Source organism: Trichosurus vulpecula, chromosome 2 (genome assembly GCF_011100635.1).
Source record: "Trichosurus vulpecula isolate mTriVul1 chromosome 2, mTriVul1.pri, whole genome shotgun sequence".
Taxonomy (NCBI): Eukaryota; Metazoa; Chordata; class Mammalia; order Diprotodontia; family Phalangeridae; genus Trichosurus; species Trichosurus vulpecula.
This window is the reverse complement of record NC_050574.1, coordinates 42,958,765-42,976,840: the sequence shown is the minus strand read 5'-3', so window position 1 is coordinate 42,976,840 and position 18,076 is coordinate 42,958,765. Positions and strand designations below refer to the sequence as shown.

Below are 18,076 nucleotides of genomic sequence, written 5' to 3'. Positions count from 1 at the left end.
GAAAGAATGAGAAGCAGGACTGAGCTGGTGCACCAAGAGGGCAGCCGAGGGCTGGAAGGCTCCAAGCTTGGGAGGGCCTTGAGGAAGCCTGCCTTGGTCCCTATAGCACAGTATAATAAGGAGCACCAAGAGGGAGAGCCCAGGTGGAGTGTTCCACTTTTTCCCACCCTCAGCTGTCAGTATGATGAGTGGGAGCTGGAAGAGTGAGCCCAGAAGAGCTTTTTACTAGGCTCTGCATGAGTTTATCCTCCCCCTGTCCTGACCTGACAGTAAGCCCCCTGAGGTCAGGCAAATCTTCTTGGTTTCTGTATCAGAAGAGCCCTGCACAGTGCCTGCCACAGAGGAGTCTTTTCATAAGCCACTGCATGGTTTGTAATAGAAAGCTTGGAGAACAGTCCCTAACCTGCACCAATGAGCTGCCAACTGTTTTTACTGAGATTGAAACCCAAGGAGATCACAGACAAGAGAGAAGGGTCCCATAACTATCAGAACACCCATAACAAAAATCATGATGGTAGAAATACTGTCACAACCACAAGAAAAAGGACAGTGGGGATCCAAAGGGGCAGGAATCTGACCGCATTATGTGGGATGAATATATTGGAAAGTGGTGCTCATGTGGATATGGGAATTTGGAGATGCACAGGAAGATCAGTTTGAACTGACGCAGAATGGGAAAGGTAAATCTAGGGAAACACTGTGGGCAAAGATGGGAATGCAAAGAAAAAGAACCAGTAGCTAATCAAGAGACACCAAGTGTTTATTGAGTGCTTACTGTGTGCCAGGGTTTGTGATAAGTACTGAGGATACCAATAAACACAAAACCAGCCCCCATCCACTAGGAACATGTGTTCTATCAGGATGACACCATGTAAGTAACCAGGTACTTATAAGAGAGAAGGATAGGAGAAGAAAATAAATGGAAAGGGGAAGCATGGGGTGGCATTTGAGCAGAGTTTTGGTTCAAGCCAGGAAAAAGGACTTGAAGAGTGAAAGCCTTCCAGTCAGAGGGCACAGCCAGGGCAAAGGGCTGGAGGTGGGAGATGGAATGCTAAGCCTAAGGAACAGGCACTTGGCCAGTGTAGGTGGATTAGAGAGATCTTAGAGGAGAGTAAAGTAACAGTAGTCATCACCAGCATTTGTGCAGTGATTCAAGGTCTTCAGAACACTGGGCAAATATCACATTTGATCCTCACAACAAGGCTGAGAGGGAGGCGCTATTATCATCCCCACTTTACAGATGGTTCAACTCAGGCTCAGACAGGGCAAAGGCTTTCAGGAAATGTCTTAGCCTGGATTTCAGCTCAGCTGCTCCTGATCCCAGGTCAGCTTTCACAGGACAGGTACAGCACCGTTGGATGGTCAGCACCTGCTGGGGGCCAGGCACTAGTTGCTGCCCCCCATCAGCCACATAGACATGCTGCTCCATACGACAGCCACGGCCCCAGCCTGTGCAACAGATCTGTCCTCCCCCAGCACCTGAGTCCTGACTGTCCTTGGAGCTGGGCTAGGACAGGAGGCACCCCCCGCCCTCACGGAGCTCAGCTAAGGAGGACAGGAACCCATGGGGGAAGAGGACAGGGGTTCCTCTTCTGAGGATAGGCCTCCCCCTCTCTCCACACAAGGGCTTCCTGGTTCATCTTCCTCTTTGCCCTGAGTCTGACACGGATGGCCAGAGGGTGCCACGGTGTTCAGGGAGTGACACAGGACCTCGGCAGAGTCTTCCTGTCTCCTGCCTCATAGATGCTGCTGCTGCTGCTGCCTCTGCTCTGGGATGGTGAGTGGGACTGGGGCAAAGGGAGGCTGCTGTGAGGGGGTGAGAAGAGTTGGAGATGCTGACCAGGCCTCTGTCTGCCCTCAGGGTGCCTATCCCAGAGACTGGAGGTGCAGTCCTCAGTGACAGTGCAGAAGGGGATGTGTGCCCACGTTCCCTGCACCTTCTATGACGATTCACTCTTACTCGATGACCATATCACAGTTTATGGTTATTGGTTCAGAGATGGAACTCATGCTATACGTGGCAGTCCCATGGCCACCAATAACCTATTCCGGTGGGTGGAGGAGCACGCCGAGGGAAGATTCCATCTTCTTGGGGATCCCAGCATGAACAATTGCTCTCTGAGTATCACAGATGCCCAATCCTCAGACAGGGGGTATTATTTCTTCCGTTTTGAAAAAGGAAATGTGAAATACAGTTACAGAAATCCGCTACTTTATGTGAATGTGACAGGTAGGATGCTCCTTTCCTGGGAGGTTCTCAGTGTATGAGGCAGGGAGGTCTGGGGAAGGGGCTGGCCTGGGAGACCCTGAAGCTCCCTATGGGAGGGGTGATAGAACATAGGGGACATGTGGGGAACCCACTCAGGGAGAGAACACACCCAGGGAAGGGTGTGAGAAGCTGCCTAAGGGGAGGGAACATGATGGGGTCCTCTTTGGGAGGAGCCAGGACCCCAGGCAAAGCTGAGAGGGGCCACTGCTTGTGCTGGAAAGAACTCGGGAGCTGCTGTCACAGGAAGGAGATTCAAATCCCAGATTTCTGACTGACTCTCTGTGGGGGATTTTAACCATAATTTTCCCTTCTCTCTCTCTGGCACTCAGTTTCCCATTATGTGTAATGAAGGGACTGTTCTCTATTGCCTTTAATGCAACTTCCTCTTAACCAATGATCTATGAGAGACTCAGGGGCTGAGGATGACAGGGCATGCCCCGAAGGCTAGTAAGGAGCAGGGAGGGGGGGCTTGAATGGCATCCTACTATGAGATGAACTCAAAAGGGACCTGAGGAATGGGGTAGGTAGCAGCATCTAGAAGGACTCGAGGCCTCATTCCCCTCCCCAGCCCATGGCTCACTGTTTCTCTTCTCCAGACTTGATCCAGAAACCAGACATCTCTGTTCCAGAGATGCTAGAGTCAGGGAACCCAGTGACTCTCAACTGTACATTTCCATGGACCTGTGGGGAAAACAGATCCTTCAAATTCTCCTGGATGGGGGCTGCCCTCTCCTCCAAGTCAGAGAGCTCTGGGGTATCCCACTTCTCAGAGATCTCCTTCATCCCTGAGCCCCAGCATCATGGCACCAAACTCACCTGTCAGGTGACCCTTCCTGGAGGCCGTTTGAACAGAAAGAGAACCATCCAACTCAATGTATCCTGTGAGTTCTGGGAGCAGGAGGCCTGCATCCCCCAAGTAAGGGGGTTGAGGGAAGGATGCATTAAAAGACCAGGGTCCCAGTCCAGCCCTGGGAAACCAGATGCCTTTTTCCTGAGCCAGGGCAGGGAAAGCTGCCTCCCAGCAGAGACACAGGCTGGGATTTCTTATTTTTTCTCTCTCCCTTATTCTCCATGGTTTCATGTCCCAATGTCAGTCAAGTGGGGATCAGGCTAGATGGCCCCTGAGCTCCCTTTCACTCTGATGTTCTGTGGTTCTAGAATTTAATTGCTTCCCTGCCTGAATGCAGGACTGGGCAGAGAGCCACAGCCCCCAGCCAGCCTGGTCCTTCTGTTGCAGATGCTGTGCAGAATGTGTCCATCACCGTCACCCAGGACAACAGGACAACAGGTATCAGCAGAGCCTCAGATCGAGGGCAGGGAGGGCACCTGGGTGGTTCAGCTTCCACCCTGAGGGTAGGCATGGATGTCCAGGAGATGAGGGAGACAGGAGAGACAGGGAATCTCACTGTCCAGGCCTAGATTCTCTTTGTCCTGGGATGCCCTTCCTCTTGGAATGACATCAGCTCACGTTTACTCATAACTTTAAGGTTTAGAAACCATTTTCTGGCCATCCCTTGCAGGAAATAAAGTGTGGGAGAGTTCTTACCCCCATTTTCCAGATGAGAAAGCTGAGGCTCAGAGCTGGGAGGAGGACCTGACCTAGTTCACACAGGGCCCCAGCAGCAGAGAGGGGTGAACTCTAAATGTAGAGTCTAAATGCAGTGATCTCTCCAGTACACCAGGCTTAGGCTCAGAGGGACAAGTCCCACCTTGGGGTGTGGTCCCCAGGGAAGTGCTTTGTCCACTGGACCTATCAAGGTTTCCCTGTTGGGGTGACCTGGCTCTGTACAGTCCAGGCCAGAGGGGAGGCTTTGCTATCTGGAGAATTGATTTTGGTTTCAGGGCTGATCTGGGGGATTTAAGGAGCTTGTGTAGTTAGTGGCTATGGGGGATGGGTCTGGGAGCTGCTGTCAGTGGGGGATAGGAGTCTGGCCATCCAGGCAGACCTTTGACACTCAGTCGGGGATGGTGCAGTATGTCCCTTGAGGCCATAGGGCTTCTGGGTGTGGGAAACTGGAACTTAGTGGCGATTACAATGGGCTCATATGAAGTGAGATTTCCAGGCTCACTGTGCAGATATTTCAGTCTCCTCAGGAATAAAAGAAAGAAAGATGGGAAGGAAGGAAGGAATAAAGGAAGGAAGGAAGCAATGCAGGAGGAAGGAAGGAAGGTAAAGGAAAGTGGAAGGAATGAAGGAAGGAAAGAGGTAGGGAAGCAAGGAAGGAAGGAAGGAAGGATGGATGGAAGGAAGGAACGAAGAAGGATGGATGGATGGAAAAAGAAAGGAAGGAAGAAAGGAAAGAAGGATGGATGGAAAGAAGGAAGGATGCAAGGGAGGAAGGAAGGAAAGAAAGATGGATGGAAGGAAAGAAGGAAGGATGGATGGGTGGAAGGAAGGAAGTAAGGTAGAAAGGAAGGAACACCAATCTGAGTGAAAGCCAGGGAACATGACCTAGGCTAAATGTGGCCTGGTAGCAGGAAGAGAGACAGGTGAGGCCTTCACTGTCTGGTTCCAGGAAGCAGCCAGGTAAGATGCAGTGGAGAAGAAGGGGCCAGAAATCTAGGCTTGGCTGACCTGAGGGAAATTTTTCCTGCCTAGGGTGCTGTCTTCTTCCAGTTGCCCCTTCCTCATGTGATCTTGGGGAAGTCACACCAGCTTTCTAGCTCCCAGATCAATGCTGGGTAAGTGAAGGTTGAGACTAGGGGATCTCTGAGGTCCCACCAGGTTCTCACTCCTGGAACCTCCTGATCTTTTTCAGTGTTTATCCCAGAAAACAGCTCAGCTCTTTTGGTGCAGGAGGGACAGTCTCTTCTCCTGCTCTGTGCCACCAACAGCAATCCCCCAGCTGCACTGAACTGGATCCTGAGGGACCAAACCCTGGCCTCTTCCCAGCCCTCAGATAATGGTATCCTGCACCTGGATCTGCCGCAACTGAAGCCAGAAGATGGAGGAAATTACACCTGCCTTGCTCAGCATCATCTGGGCTCCAAGCAGGCCTCCCTGAACATCTCTGTGCAGTGTGAGTGTGTGGGGGCTGGGCACCATGGGGTGCTTGGGTTCTGGTGCAAAAAGGAGAGTGTCACCCTCTAAGAGCAAGATCTCCTGTATCTTTCCGCAGATGCCCCAAGGATTCTCAGACCTTCTTGCTCATGGGTCAAGGAGGGCTTGCTCTGTACCTGTTCTGTCCAAGCAGAGCCAGCCCCCTCCTTGCGCTGGTGGGTAGGGGGGAAGCCTGTGGAGGGAAATACCAGCAACGACACCTTCCAGGTGACATCAAACAGGTCTGGGCCGTGGGCCAACAGCAGCCTGAGTGTGAAGATGGAGAGGGTCCCCAACATCACTCTCAGCTGTGAGGGGAAGAACCCACAAGGGACCCACACCGTGCTCTTCCATCTGGCACCAGGTGAGGAATGGAGGGGAGGAAGCTGGGGCCAAGGGCCCTGAGGACAGTGGGCCCAATATGGTCACCACCCATGTTCACCCCACACTTGTTTCTTTTCCAGATAAGTCCGCGACACCTCTTGTGTTCCAAAAAAGTATGATCCTGGGTGTCCTCTGCGGAGCTGGCACCACAGGTCTGCTAGCCCTCTGCCTCCTTCTCATTCTGTGAGTGTGGGGGCTGGGCTGAGGAGGGGATCTGGGGGGGCGGGAGTGTGATTCAGGAAATGACAGTCTGCTTTGATGTCTCATAAATCCTCAGATGCTGATGCCTCTCTGAATTCAGGCACAGATTTCACAGGATTCTAAGACGGAGAATTGGAAGGGAAGTTTGGGTACCCTTCTTTTTACAGATTAAAAAAACCAAACAGAGATTCATAGAGAGTGATTTGCTCAAAGTCACATTTATGACCCAGTATATAGTCAAGTAATGATTTAAAATAATTCAGGCCCCTAACTCCAGATGCAGTTGAGCTTCTCAGGTCAAATGGGGAACCTGGTGGCACATTGGTTAGAGCCCTGGGCCAGGAGCCATGAAGGTCTGAGTTCAAATCCTGCTTCAGACATTTAGATCTGTGTGAACCTGGGCAAGTAACTTAAAACCATTTGCCTCAGTTTCATCATCTGTAAAATGCAGATAATAATACCACCTAACTTCCTAGGCACAACATAAATGTTAGCTATTATTATAATTAACTGAGATCATATCTGTAAAGTACTTCATACAATGTCTAGCACATAGTAATTGATATATAAATATTAGCTATTCTTATTATTGTTATTGAATGGGATAGTATCTATAAGTCCTTGACACAGTGCATGGCACATAGTAGTTACTGAGTACATTCTTGTTTCCTTTCCTGGTCCCTCCCCCTTTCCAATTCTCCAAGCTGAATGATGAGCCCAGTGTCACAGGTAGTGAGGGGCAGAGCTGGATTTGGTCCCCACACCATCCAGGGCCCTTTCCCCAAAGGAGTGAGATGAAGGGGAGGTGGTCTGCTGAATGGACCTGATCATTCCTCAGAACAGGTGCTTGACAGGAGGAGGGAAGATTCCAGGGTAAGAGGCTAAAAATTTCACTCTTAAAAAATTAGGACACTTGCCCTTCTCCATTGTGTGGAGCCTCTGATATGTTTAAAAATGTTGGTTTTTATTTTAGTATTTATTTTCTCTCCCTCCCAATGAGAAAAAAAAACTAAATCCTTGTAAGAAACATACGTAGTCCAAGAAAACCCCAATTAAATGCCCAAACTGAAATTCTGACATGGTTCCCCCGTGCCTTTATTGCTTTCATTATGACCTTTTCTCTCCAATGGTCTTTCCCCTTCATGGAGAAACAGATACAAGATGGGAAGCTCCCTTCTCTCTGCAGAGCTTTGTCCTTCTCCCATCTACTCCAAGCAATAGCCCTGTGCCTTTTCCCACCTCTTCCCTCTGCCCTTTTCTTCATCTTTAGCTCCCACCCCACCCCAGCTTTGGCTCCTTCCCAGCTTGAATGTCCCTGATCTCAACTTGCTGAAGCACTGGTACACTTGCATTCACTCTTCCTCTTGTTGCCTGTCTTTGTTAAAAAGCCAAGTTGGTTGGTGGGCTTCTTCATCTGCATCAGTCATTTTATTTTATTTTATATTTTTCTTTTTTTTCATTAAAATTTTTATTTTCAGTTCTGAAATCTTTCCCTCCTCCCATTCATTGAAAAGGAAAGAAATACAATACCCATTATACATATGAAGTCATGCAAGACATATTTCCTAAAAGTTGAAAAAAATAATTCGTTCTGCACTCATAGTTCATCAATTCTCTATCTGCAGTAGGATAGCTTTTTCATCATGAGACTTTTGGAATTTTGTGGAGTCTTGATTAGAGTAGCTAATTTTTTCATGGTTGATCATCCCTACAATAAATTCATGCTATTACTGTGTATAATATTTTCCTGTTTCTGCTCATTTCACTTTGCATTAGTTCATGTAAGTCTTCCCAGGTTTTTCTGAACTACTCCATTTTCATTTCTTATAGCACAACGGTATTCCATCATAACCATATACCACAATTTGTTCAACCATTTCCCAATTGATGGGTATTTCCTCAATTTCTAAATTTTAGCTCCCACTGAAAGAGTTATCAATATTTTTGCACATATAGGTCTTTTTCCTTTGTCTTTGATATCTGTGGAGTACAGACTTAGTAGCAATATTGGGGGGGTGGGCAAAGGGTATATAGTTTTTTGTAGCCTTTTGGACATTGTACCAGATTGTTCCCCAGAATGTTTTGTCCAGTTCACAGGTCCACCAAAAATGGACTAGTGTCTCTATTTTTCCACATCGCTTCCAGCATTCAGCACTTTTCTTTTCTGTTATATAAGCCAGTATAATGGGTATGAGGTAGAACCACAGAGTTATTTTAATGTGCATTTCTCCAATGATTTATTGACAGTGTGATTTTTTATATGAGTATTTAAAACTTTGATTTCTTCTTCTGAAAAGTGACTATTCATATGCTTTGACCACTTATCAATTGAATAGTATCTTTTTAAAAAATTGGGTCAGTTTCCTATACGTTTGAGAAATGAGACTTTTATCCAAGAAATGTGATGTAATTTTTTTCTGTTTCCTGCTTTCTTTCTAATATTGGCTTCATTGGTTTTGTTTGTGGAAAAATTTTCATTTCATGTAATCAAAAATATCCATTTTGTCTCCTGTGATCCTCTCTATCTCCTCTTTAGACTCTTCCTTTTTCCTTAGATTTGACAAGGAATTTTTTCCATGTTCCTCTAATGTGCTTATGATATCATTCTTCACATCTACATCATGTATCCATTTTGAACTGATCTTCTATATGGGGTGAGATTTGGTCTATATTTCATTTCTGCCAGACTGCTTTCCAGTTTTCCCTGTGAGGCTTGTTGAATAGTGAGTTCTTAGCCCAATAACTTTGGATCTTTGAGTTTATCTTTGAGTAACACTAGGTACTGTGGTCTTTTACTTTGGAATATTGTGTGCCTAATCCATTAATCAACCACTCTCTTTCTTATCCACTATGAGATTATTTTGATGATTACTGCTTTGTAGTAAATTTCTGGCACTGCTTGGCCTCCTTCCCCTCCCACTTCCCTGTTGGGTAAGATGAATTTCTAAATCTGACTCTGTGTGTTTGTGTGTGTGTGTGTGTGTGTGTGTGTGTGTGTGTGTGTGTGTGTGTGTGTATGTGTGTGTGAATGAGAGAGAAAGAAATTATACAATTTCCTCTTTGAGCTAGTTCAGATGTGAGTGAGGTTCAAGTGATACCACTCCTTTCTCCACTCCCCGCTCCACTCCTCTCCTCCAGGTCCCTCTCCATTGTAAAAACTCTTCCTTGCAGGCCTTTTATGTGTAATAATTTTCTTTATTCTTCTCCCTTTCTCCCTCTCCAAGTGAATCCCTCTTTTTCACTCTTCCATTCTTTTTTTGTTTTACATCATCCCAACACAATAGACTTATATCCCTGCCCTCTGTCTATATACTTGGCTTCTAACTGCCCCAACAATGATAAAATTCTAAGGAGTTACATGTATCATCTTCCCATATACAAATGTAATCAGTTTAACCTTATGGAGTGCCTTATGATTTCTCTTTCATGTTTACCTTGTTATGCTTCTCTTGAGTCCTGTGTTTGAATGTAAAATTTTCTATTCAGCTCTGGTCTTTCATCAGGAATGCTTGAAACTCTTCTATCTCATTCAGTACACATTTTCCCCTGTAAAATTATAATCAGTTTTGCCAGCTAGGTTATTTTGGTTGTAATTCTAACTACTTTGCCTTCTGGACACTCAAATTCCAAGTTCTCTGTTCCCTTAAAGTTGTTGTTCAGTTGTTTCAGTTGGGTCTGACTCTTTGTGACCCTGTTTAGGTTTTTCTTGGAAAAATACTGAAGCACTTCGCCATTTCCTTCTACAACATAGTTGAAGGATGGAAAAACTGAAGCAAAGAGGGTTAAGTGACGAAGATGAGTCTTCATGACTTTAGGCTTGGCAATCTATCCACTCTCTTACCTACCAGCCCTTTATAGTAGTTGAAACTAAATCTCATGTGATCCTGATTGTGGTTCCACAGTATTTGAACTGTTTCTTTCTGGCTGCTTGCAATATTTTCTAATTGACCTCTCAGCTCTGGAATTTGGCTATAACATTCCTGGGAGTTTTCATTTTGGGATCTCTTTCAGGAGGTGATTGGTGACTTTCATTTCTTAAGCATGGGGGCAAAATAGGAATGTTTATTGGCAGTGGGGCAGGAGTCAGTAGATAGGCAGTGATTTCAGTCAAGAGAGAGTGGGGGAAACAGTGAAAGCATCTGCAACAGGAAGAGATGGGGTCAAGGGTGCAGGTTGAGGCTTCAGTCTGGAAAAGAAGGAGAGCCTCTTCTTCATTCATGACTAGAGTAAAGGAGGAGGTATGGAAGACATCTCAGTGATGGCGGGTGAGGAAGACATTTCATATGTCTCAGTGATGTGAGGAGAGGAAGAGGGGACAAGAAGGAGTTCGCAAGCAATGGCCTCAATCTTTTGGGTGAAGTCTGAGGGACACTCCTCAGCTGAGAAGATAGGGATAAGGTGCCTGAGGACAGAAGAGAAGGTTTGGAATTGCTGCCGTGGTTAGTGGGAGACAGAATTGACTAAAGAGGAGTAGAAGGATTACCTTGCTCCAGTGAGGACCCATTTGGGAAGAATAGTGGATAAAGCCTTCAGGCCCCAATGATTAGAGGCAGTTGAATCCCATGGGGTCACAAGATGTATAACTGAAAGAGACCTTAGAGACAAGTTCATCCAAGCATTTCACTTTACAGATGAGGAAACTGAGGCCTAGAGTGAGGAGGGGAATTCCCCAAGATCCCAGAGGGAAATAGTCACAAGTGCAAATCTCTTGATCCTCTGTCCCATGGTCTTTCCTAGACCCTTCTGTGGTTCATGGTTTATTGGAATTCGGAGCTTAGAGATCATAGAACAGGTGAACATCACTGGGGAAGGGACCTTTGAAACCCTGGAGTCTGATTGCCTCATTCGACTAATGAAGCTATTGAGGGAAAATGGTATGGCCTGCCTGGGTCAGGCAGACGGTGAGTGACAGGGCCCTACTTCTCCAAGTCTCAGGTTCTCTCCCCTGCACAAACTCTGCCTTTCTACCTCCACAGGGTAAAGATGCTCAGGAAGAAATCAGTGGTAGCAGCAGCAGGAGAAGAATCCAGGGCACGAGTGGAGGTAGAGTATACCAGCCCCCAATGCCCAATTGTTCACCAAACTCTCTCAGTCCCCAGCTCCCTCTGTCCCAAGGCCATCTCCCCCACCTTCTACTCCTCTCATGATGCTGGGGATCTGCTTTGACTGCACACCCCTTTGCCCTTTCTCCAGGACCCCAAGAGGCCATCCTGGGAGGACCTGTCTCTCGATCCCATTTCACCAGCAGCAGACATAGCCCCAACCCCAGCAGCTCCAGAGGATGGACTAGATGAGTCACATTATGCTTGCCTCAACTTCCAAGGAGCGAAAGTCAGAGAAGACCATGTATCCACTGAGCCCCTCACTGAGTACTCAGAGATTAAGTTCAAATGAGCAACTGTTGAGGCCTCAGCCTGGGTTCTATGCTGGATTGTTTGCAAGTCATTTCTTCCCTGACATTATCATATTATTCATTCCACAAACATATTAAACACCTTCTCCAGACAGATATTGGATAAGGCACAATCCCCACGCTCATGGAAATTTCAGTCTAGTAAAGGGATAAAACACAAGCCCAGTATGGTGGCCCCTCCTCAAAGTTAGACTCTTCTTCACTGATTGGGATCCTCAGAGAGCCATCTGCTACCTTGGGCTCCTTGGATCACTTTTATGGGCCACCATACCTCTAACCCCATAGCTTCTGAGCCCCCACCAGTGTGCTTCCCAATAACATTCAAAAGCACTAACAAGAACAAGATTTGCAAAGCATCCCTCTATAAAACCTCAAACCCACTTTCCCACCAATAAACACAGTGTATATCTGTATTGAGGGAGAAAGGGAGCACTAAGTCTTAGTGAATGATAACGAGGCATGTGTATAACAAACATGTGGCCAAGGTAACTTACAACTCTGGAACTGCAAAGCCTCAGTGACTTTTGTCTTTCCTGAAATGCTCTTGCAAAGTTCACTGCTTAGCATGGTACATGTGCTATATTGCTGGCCTTGTTGCTATGCTAGTCCAGGTCTGGGTCACTCTACTACTGAACAGTGCTAGCTCTTCACAGGGCATAGCATCTCAGTTGGATAGGTCAGTCCCTTGGACTCACTTGGCCAAGTGTCTTTATTGTTCCTTTGCTAAGCTGGGTTGGCTTGATGATTAGTGCTGCCATATCCAGAATTTCCCATTTCAGACTATGCTCTAGGAGAGACACAGGATTTGGATGAGCCAAACTCTTCCCTCCATGTAGCCTCCAGGCTAGCAAGGAAATAAGAGACAAATACAAGAACTGCTAATATGCCATCATATATAACAGCATTAGTGAGAAACAGAGCAAAGTAATGAGTAAGTCCCAGTAGTAAGGTCATTTATCAAACATTTCAGCTTCATGTTTACTAAGTAGCTACCATGCAGGCCCTGGGTTTGGTGCTTGAGTATTTCCAACCTAATTTCACTTTTGAGGAAACTGAGATTCAGAAAGAAACAGTATCAAGTTAGACCTCAAAGGTTATTATGCCCAGCCCCCTCATTTTATGCCTCAGGTAATTGAAGCCAAGGGAGATTAAGTGACTTTCTCAAGATATACATGTATGTAGTAAATATCTGAGGAGATATCAAACCCAGGTCTTCCTCTCTCTGAGTCCAGAACTTTATCCTTTATACAGCACTGCACAAAATAACACAACCAGCAAAGGATAAGGCTAGAACTCAAACTCTCACTTATTAATGTCTATCTTCTTTCTTTCCTTCTTTCCTTCTTTCTTTCTTTCTTTCTTTCTTTCTTTCTTTCTTTCCTTCCTTCCTCCCTTCATTTCATCTTTTCTTTCCTCCTCTTCCTGTTTTCTTTCCTTCCTTTCTCTTATCGTCTCTGACTCTGTATTTTTATCTCTGTCTTTCTCTCCTATGATTTCTTCAGCATAGGGATATTGCTACTTCTAGCTTTAAAGACATAGTTACCTGAATTGCCTAGGTTGCTTAGAGTTAAATGACATGCTCAGAATCACAAAGCTAGTGGAGCCCAAAGATGGTACAGCACTGGCTCTGAAATTACAGGATCTGGGTTCAAATCCTACCTTTATCACTTCTTACCCTTTGTGACCTTGCACAAATCTCCTATTCTGCTTGGCTTGAAATTTGCTCACTTCTAAAATGAAGGGTTTGCCCTAGATCATCTTGAAGGTAGCATATGCCTCCAAATCTATGATCCCAGTTTTCCTGGTGGGGAGGCCAACTCTACCCTAGATTTACCTTGCAATGAATTAACTGTTTATATTGTATCTCCTCTTCCCCACACTCTAGGGAAATGTGAGCTACTTGAGGAAAGGCCCTACCTTCTTCCTTTTGTCTCCCCAGTGCCTTCACTACAATTCATATTTAATAAATCTTTGCTTAATCAAACTCTGTCTCCATGTCCAACATTCCTTCCACTCTTCCACATTGCTCCAGAGGTGCCTGGGGAATGTCATGGAGGAGTGGTGACCTGGGCTGAGGACACATACAGAAACTATAATGGGATACTCTGTGTTCCTTAGGACACATCCAGGTGCTGCCATAGCACCAGAAACACTGGTTGTGGACATGGGGGATGTGGGTTCAAAACCACCTGTGTCTGTAGTTTGGTGGCTGAGTGTATAGACCTGAATTTAAATCCCACCACCTAATCTCTATCTGTCTTATCTGTCTCTTCAGATGTAACATGAGGAGACTAAATCCCTATGGTCATTTTCATTTCTAAATCTATAATCTGATGATCCAATGTGAGATATCTCATGATAGAAGTCACTAGCATTTACTGGGCACTTTAAGATTTCCCAGGTGCTTTACAAATATCCTCCCATTTGATTCTTACAGCAATCCTGGGAGTTAGGTGTTAATATTATCTTCATTTTACAGATGAGTAAACTGAGTCAAACAGAGGTCAAGTGACTTGCCCAGCATCACACAGCTTGGAAGTCTCTGAGGCAGGTTTTGAATTCGGGTCTCCCCGACTCCAGATCCAGTGCTCTGTGCACTATGGCACTGCCTGGCTGCCTTCACAAACCTGGAAAGGTTAGCTATTATTATTACCTGCAAAAACCTTGCTCATGTCCCTTCCTCAGTTTCTCCATATGCATGTATAAAAGATCTAGATGGCATCGTGGTTTTTGTGCTGTGTGACCTTACAAGAGTTCCTTCCCCTCTTTAGGACAATAACACCTTGACCATTTATCTCATTAGGACTGTGGTGACAAGTAGATTATCTGGTGCAACCTTCTTGCTTAACAAATGGAAAAACAGAAGAGCAGAGGGGAAATGCAATTTCCCTGAAGTCACATCACATGGGTGGGAAGTGACAGAGCCTGGTTTCAAACCAGATTCCCCTAACTGCAAAGTGGGGTCTCTTTCTACTGCCTGATCCTGTGGCCTTTTAAACCTATAGAAGACTGTACCAATGTGAGAATGAGTTGAACAGAGATACAGATAGTTAGACAGACAGATAAATAAAAAGATAGATAGACAGAGACAGATTGTGATGGATGAAATCTGAAATAACTGAGGAAACAAAGGTTCGAGCTTCTGGGAATGTCAATTTATTTTTTTTTTACACTTAATTTTCATTTTTTCTCAATTACACCTAAAAAATTTTACCTTTTATTTAAAAATATTTTGTGTTCCATATTCTTTTCCTTTCTCCTCCTTTCCTACCTCCTTGGAAAGGCAAGCAATATGATGTAGATTATACATGCTCAGTCATGCAAAACATTTTCATATTAGCCATGTTAAAAAAGAAAATACAGACCAAAAAAACAAAAAAAAAGGAAAATAAAAGAGTTCTTAAAGCTTGCTGCAATCTGCATTCAGACTCCAGTTCTTTCTCTGGAGGTAATAGCATTTTTCATCATAAGTCCTTGCCTTAGATCATTATATTACTGAGAATATCTAAGTCCTTCACAGCTGATCATCATACAGAATTGCAGCTACTCTGTACAATGTCCTCCTTGTTCTATTTTCTTTGTTTTGCATCAGTTCATGTAAGTCTCCCCAGGTTTTTCTGAAAGCATCCTGCTAATCATTTCTTACAGTGAAGTAGTATTCCATCATGATAATATACTATGATTTGTTCAGCCATTCCTTCTTTGATGGGAATCCCCTCAATTTCCAGTTCTTTGCCACCGCAAAAAGAGGTGCTATAAATAGTTTTGTAAATTTCCTTTGATCTTTTTGGAGTATAGATCCAGTAGTGCTATTGCTGGGTCAAAGGGTGGCTTATCAATTTATTAAGCTATGCATGTCAATTGCATAACAAATTGGGACCAGGCCTCCTCAGCTTGGCACTGGTACACTTACATCTAAAGAAATCAAAGAAAGGAAAAAGATTCTTGTGGACAAAAGTATTTATATCAACTCTTTTCTTGATAATCAAGAAGTGGAAACCAAAGGGCTGTCATCCTATTGGTGAATGGCTAAAAAAATTGTGACAGATGAATGCAATGGAATACTATTGTGCCATTAGAAAGGATGAACTGGACAATTTCAGAGGAAACAGGGCAATGCTTCATGAGCTGAGGCAGGACAGCACTAGAAGAATTTATGCAGTGATAACCACATTACAAAGGAAAACAATTTCGACAAAACTTGAGCATGTACTAGGGCATAAACACCTCACAATCTAATGTAGAAAGGCAGAACTATTAAATGCATCCTTTTCGGATCGCTATAAAAGTTACCTGTAATCAACGGCCATGGAAAGATAGACTAAAAAGTAATTGGAAACTAAATAATCTAATCCTAAAGAATGAATAGGTTAAAGGATAAATCATAGAAACAATCAGTAACTTCATCTAAGACAATGACAATAACGAGGCAACATACCAAAACTTATGGGATGCAACAAAAGTGGTTCTTAGGGAAAGTTTTATATTTCTAAATGCTTGTGTGAATAAAATAGAGAAAGAGGGGCATTCAACTAAAAAAACTAGAAAAAAGAACAAGTTAAAAATCCCCAATTAAATATCAAATTAAAAATACTGAAAACCAAAAGAGAGATTAATAATATTGAAATTAAGAAAACTATTGAACTAATAAATAAAAGTAAGATCTGGTTTTATAAAAAAAACAATACATAGGTAAAATTTTGGTTAATTTGATTTTAAAAAGAAGGAAGAAAACCAAATTATTGGTATCAAAAATGAAAAGGGTGAATTCACCACCAACGAAGAGGAAATTCAAAAAATAAGAGAAAACAATTTTGAAAGACTTCAGAATGCAGGTCAATACAATAAAAAAGCACAAGTGCAAAGAAATGGAGAAGAATGCCTCCTGGTAGAGACATGATGAACTTAAATTGCGGGAAGGGACATAGGTTTTCAGGCATTACCAAAGTGGGAATTTGCTTTGCCAGACTATGCAACTATGTTCTAAAGAGTTTATTTTTCAGAGAGACACAACCAGAGAGAGTGTGCATGTGTTTGTCTAGTTTCCTCATTGGGTGCAGGGAGAGTAGTGAGGGAGACTGACAAATTGCTTTTTAAAAACCTTGAAAAAATAAACTGTACAATTGTAGCATAGGGCAAGCATGTCTACATAACAGTTTATAAGGTAAAATATCTAGAGGTTTGAGTGGTCAGCAAGCTCAGTAAGAGGCAGAAGTTTGACATTGCAGCAGCCAGACTCACACAGCATGGTTTTTCAGTTCCTGCTCTCCAGATGACTCTGGGTGCCCTTACTGCTTCCTGGGCTTGGGGTGCTATTTTCACTTAGCAGGTTCAAATGGATTTAGTCAGCATGGCTCAAAACTCCATTCAGTGAATTCTTTCAAAAAATCGAAGCAGCCGAGCCCAGGACAGGAGTCCGTAGGAGCGCAGAGCCTGCAGCCATGGGAGCAGCTAGCCCAGAGGCCTCCAACCCACAGTCTAAAGGTTTGAAACTCACCTTCCTGAACTTCCAGGAGCCATGATGGCCAGATAAAATGGCTCATGTCCCTCCCTTGAATAAACCCAGAGAATAAAACCTTAGGAGAAACAGAGGAGCTAGAAAGGGAGTGGGGTTCAGTAGTTAGAGAAGTGGGGGAGAGTGCCCTTCCTGTGGTGGCAGAAGGTGACTAGTGCAGGAAGAGAGGTGTCCCAGCAGCCCTGAGCTCAGCAGAACAAGGAAAGTAACTGAGCCCCAGGGGGTGGAGCTAACTAACATCAATGCCAGGACCCCAGACTTGGCTTTGCACAGCCAGGGGAAGTGGCAGATACCAACACAGATACAAGCTGAGATCACCCCTGCTATAGAGCAGTGTTAGGGAAGAGAAAACCCCCAGCAGCCAGACCACCCCACCCCCACACCTCAAGAAACCAGAGGCCATAGCACATAAAACTAGATTCCAAAACAAGAAACTTGGGACAGAGCCCCCTGAGCCCCAGAAGCAGAGACCCACTTCAGAAACCAGGAGGGAAAAAACACCATGAAAAAGAATAGCAAGAAGCTTTCAAAGATGATTCATTCATATTATGGAGACAGGGAAGATCAAATTACCAATTCAGAAGAGGACAGCACAGATACTACACCCACATCTCAAACGTCAAAAGGGAAAGTGAGCTGGTCTGCGGACCAAAAAGCATTCCTGGAAGAACTCAAGGAGGACTTCAAAAACCAAATTAGGGAGGTAAAAGAAAAAATGGGAAAAAAATTCAATGAGGAAAACAAATCTTTAAAAGGCAAAATCTGGGAATTGGTTAAGGAAAATCAGAACATAATTGGAAAAATGCCTCATTGAAAAGTAAAATTAAGCAAATTGAAAATGAGGTAGAGAAGACAAAGGAAGAAAATAAAACGTTAAAAATTAGAATTGGGCAAGTAGAAGACTATGAGACATCAAAAATCAGTCAAACAAAATCTAAAAAATGAAAAAATAGAAGAAAACATGAAATATCTGATTGGAAAAACAACTGACCTGGAAAATAGATCCAGAAGAGATAATCTAAGAATTATTGGTCTACCTGAAAGCTATGATGAAAAAAAGAGCCTGGACAGTATCTTCCATGAAATCCTTAAGGAAAATTGCCCAGAGGTGCTAGAACCAGAGGGTAAAATTGTCATCGAAAGAATCCATCCATCACCCCCTGAAAAAGATCCCAAATTGAAAACTCTAAGAAATATTATAGCCAAATTCCAAAACTACCAGGTCAAGGAGAAAATCCTGCAAGAAGCTAGAAA

General features: G+C 44.3%; 1 protein-coding gene across 1 annotated transcript; it reads left to right on the top strand.

Annotated features, from left to right (window-relative positions):
* Positions 1 to 1,880: 1,880 nt before the first annotated feature.
* LOC118838279 (sialic acid-binding Ig-like lectin 10) lies at positions 1,881 to 13,291 on the top strand. The gene is made up of 8 exons (XM_036745530.1): positions 1,881 to 2,230; positions 2,866 to 3,150; positions 3,507 to 3,557; positions 5,029 to 5,289; positions 5,389 to 5,673; positions 5,774 to 5,876; positions 10,871 to 10,937; positions 11,088 to 13,291. The coding sequence occupies exons 1-8, from the start codon at positions 1,915 to 1,917 to the stop codon at positions 11,286 to 11,288; spliced, it is 1,569 nt and encodes a 522-aa protein (XP_036601425.1). The 5' UTR covers positions 1,881 to 1,914; the 3' UTR covers positions 11,289 to 13,291.
* The last annotated feature ends 4,785 nt before the right edge of the window (positions 13,292 to 18,076 follow it).

Excerpts from the sequence above, each read along its gene's own strand:
- LOC118838279 (XM_036745530.1), top strand. The coding sequence starts at position 1,915 with ATGTGTGCCCACGTTCCCTGCACCTTCTATGACGATTCACTCTTACTC. Across the intron at positions 3,558-5,028 it reads CCAGGACAACAGGACAACAG|TGTTTATCCCAGAAAACAGC; the intron begins GTATCAGCAGAG and ends GATCTTTTTCAG. Across the intron at positions 5,290-5,388 it reads CCTGAACATCTCTGTGCAGT|ATGCCCCAAGGATTCTCAGA; the intron begins GTGAGTGTGTGG and ends ATCTTTCCGCAG.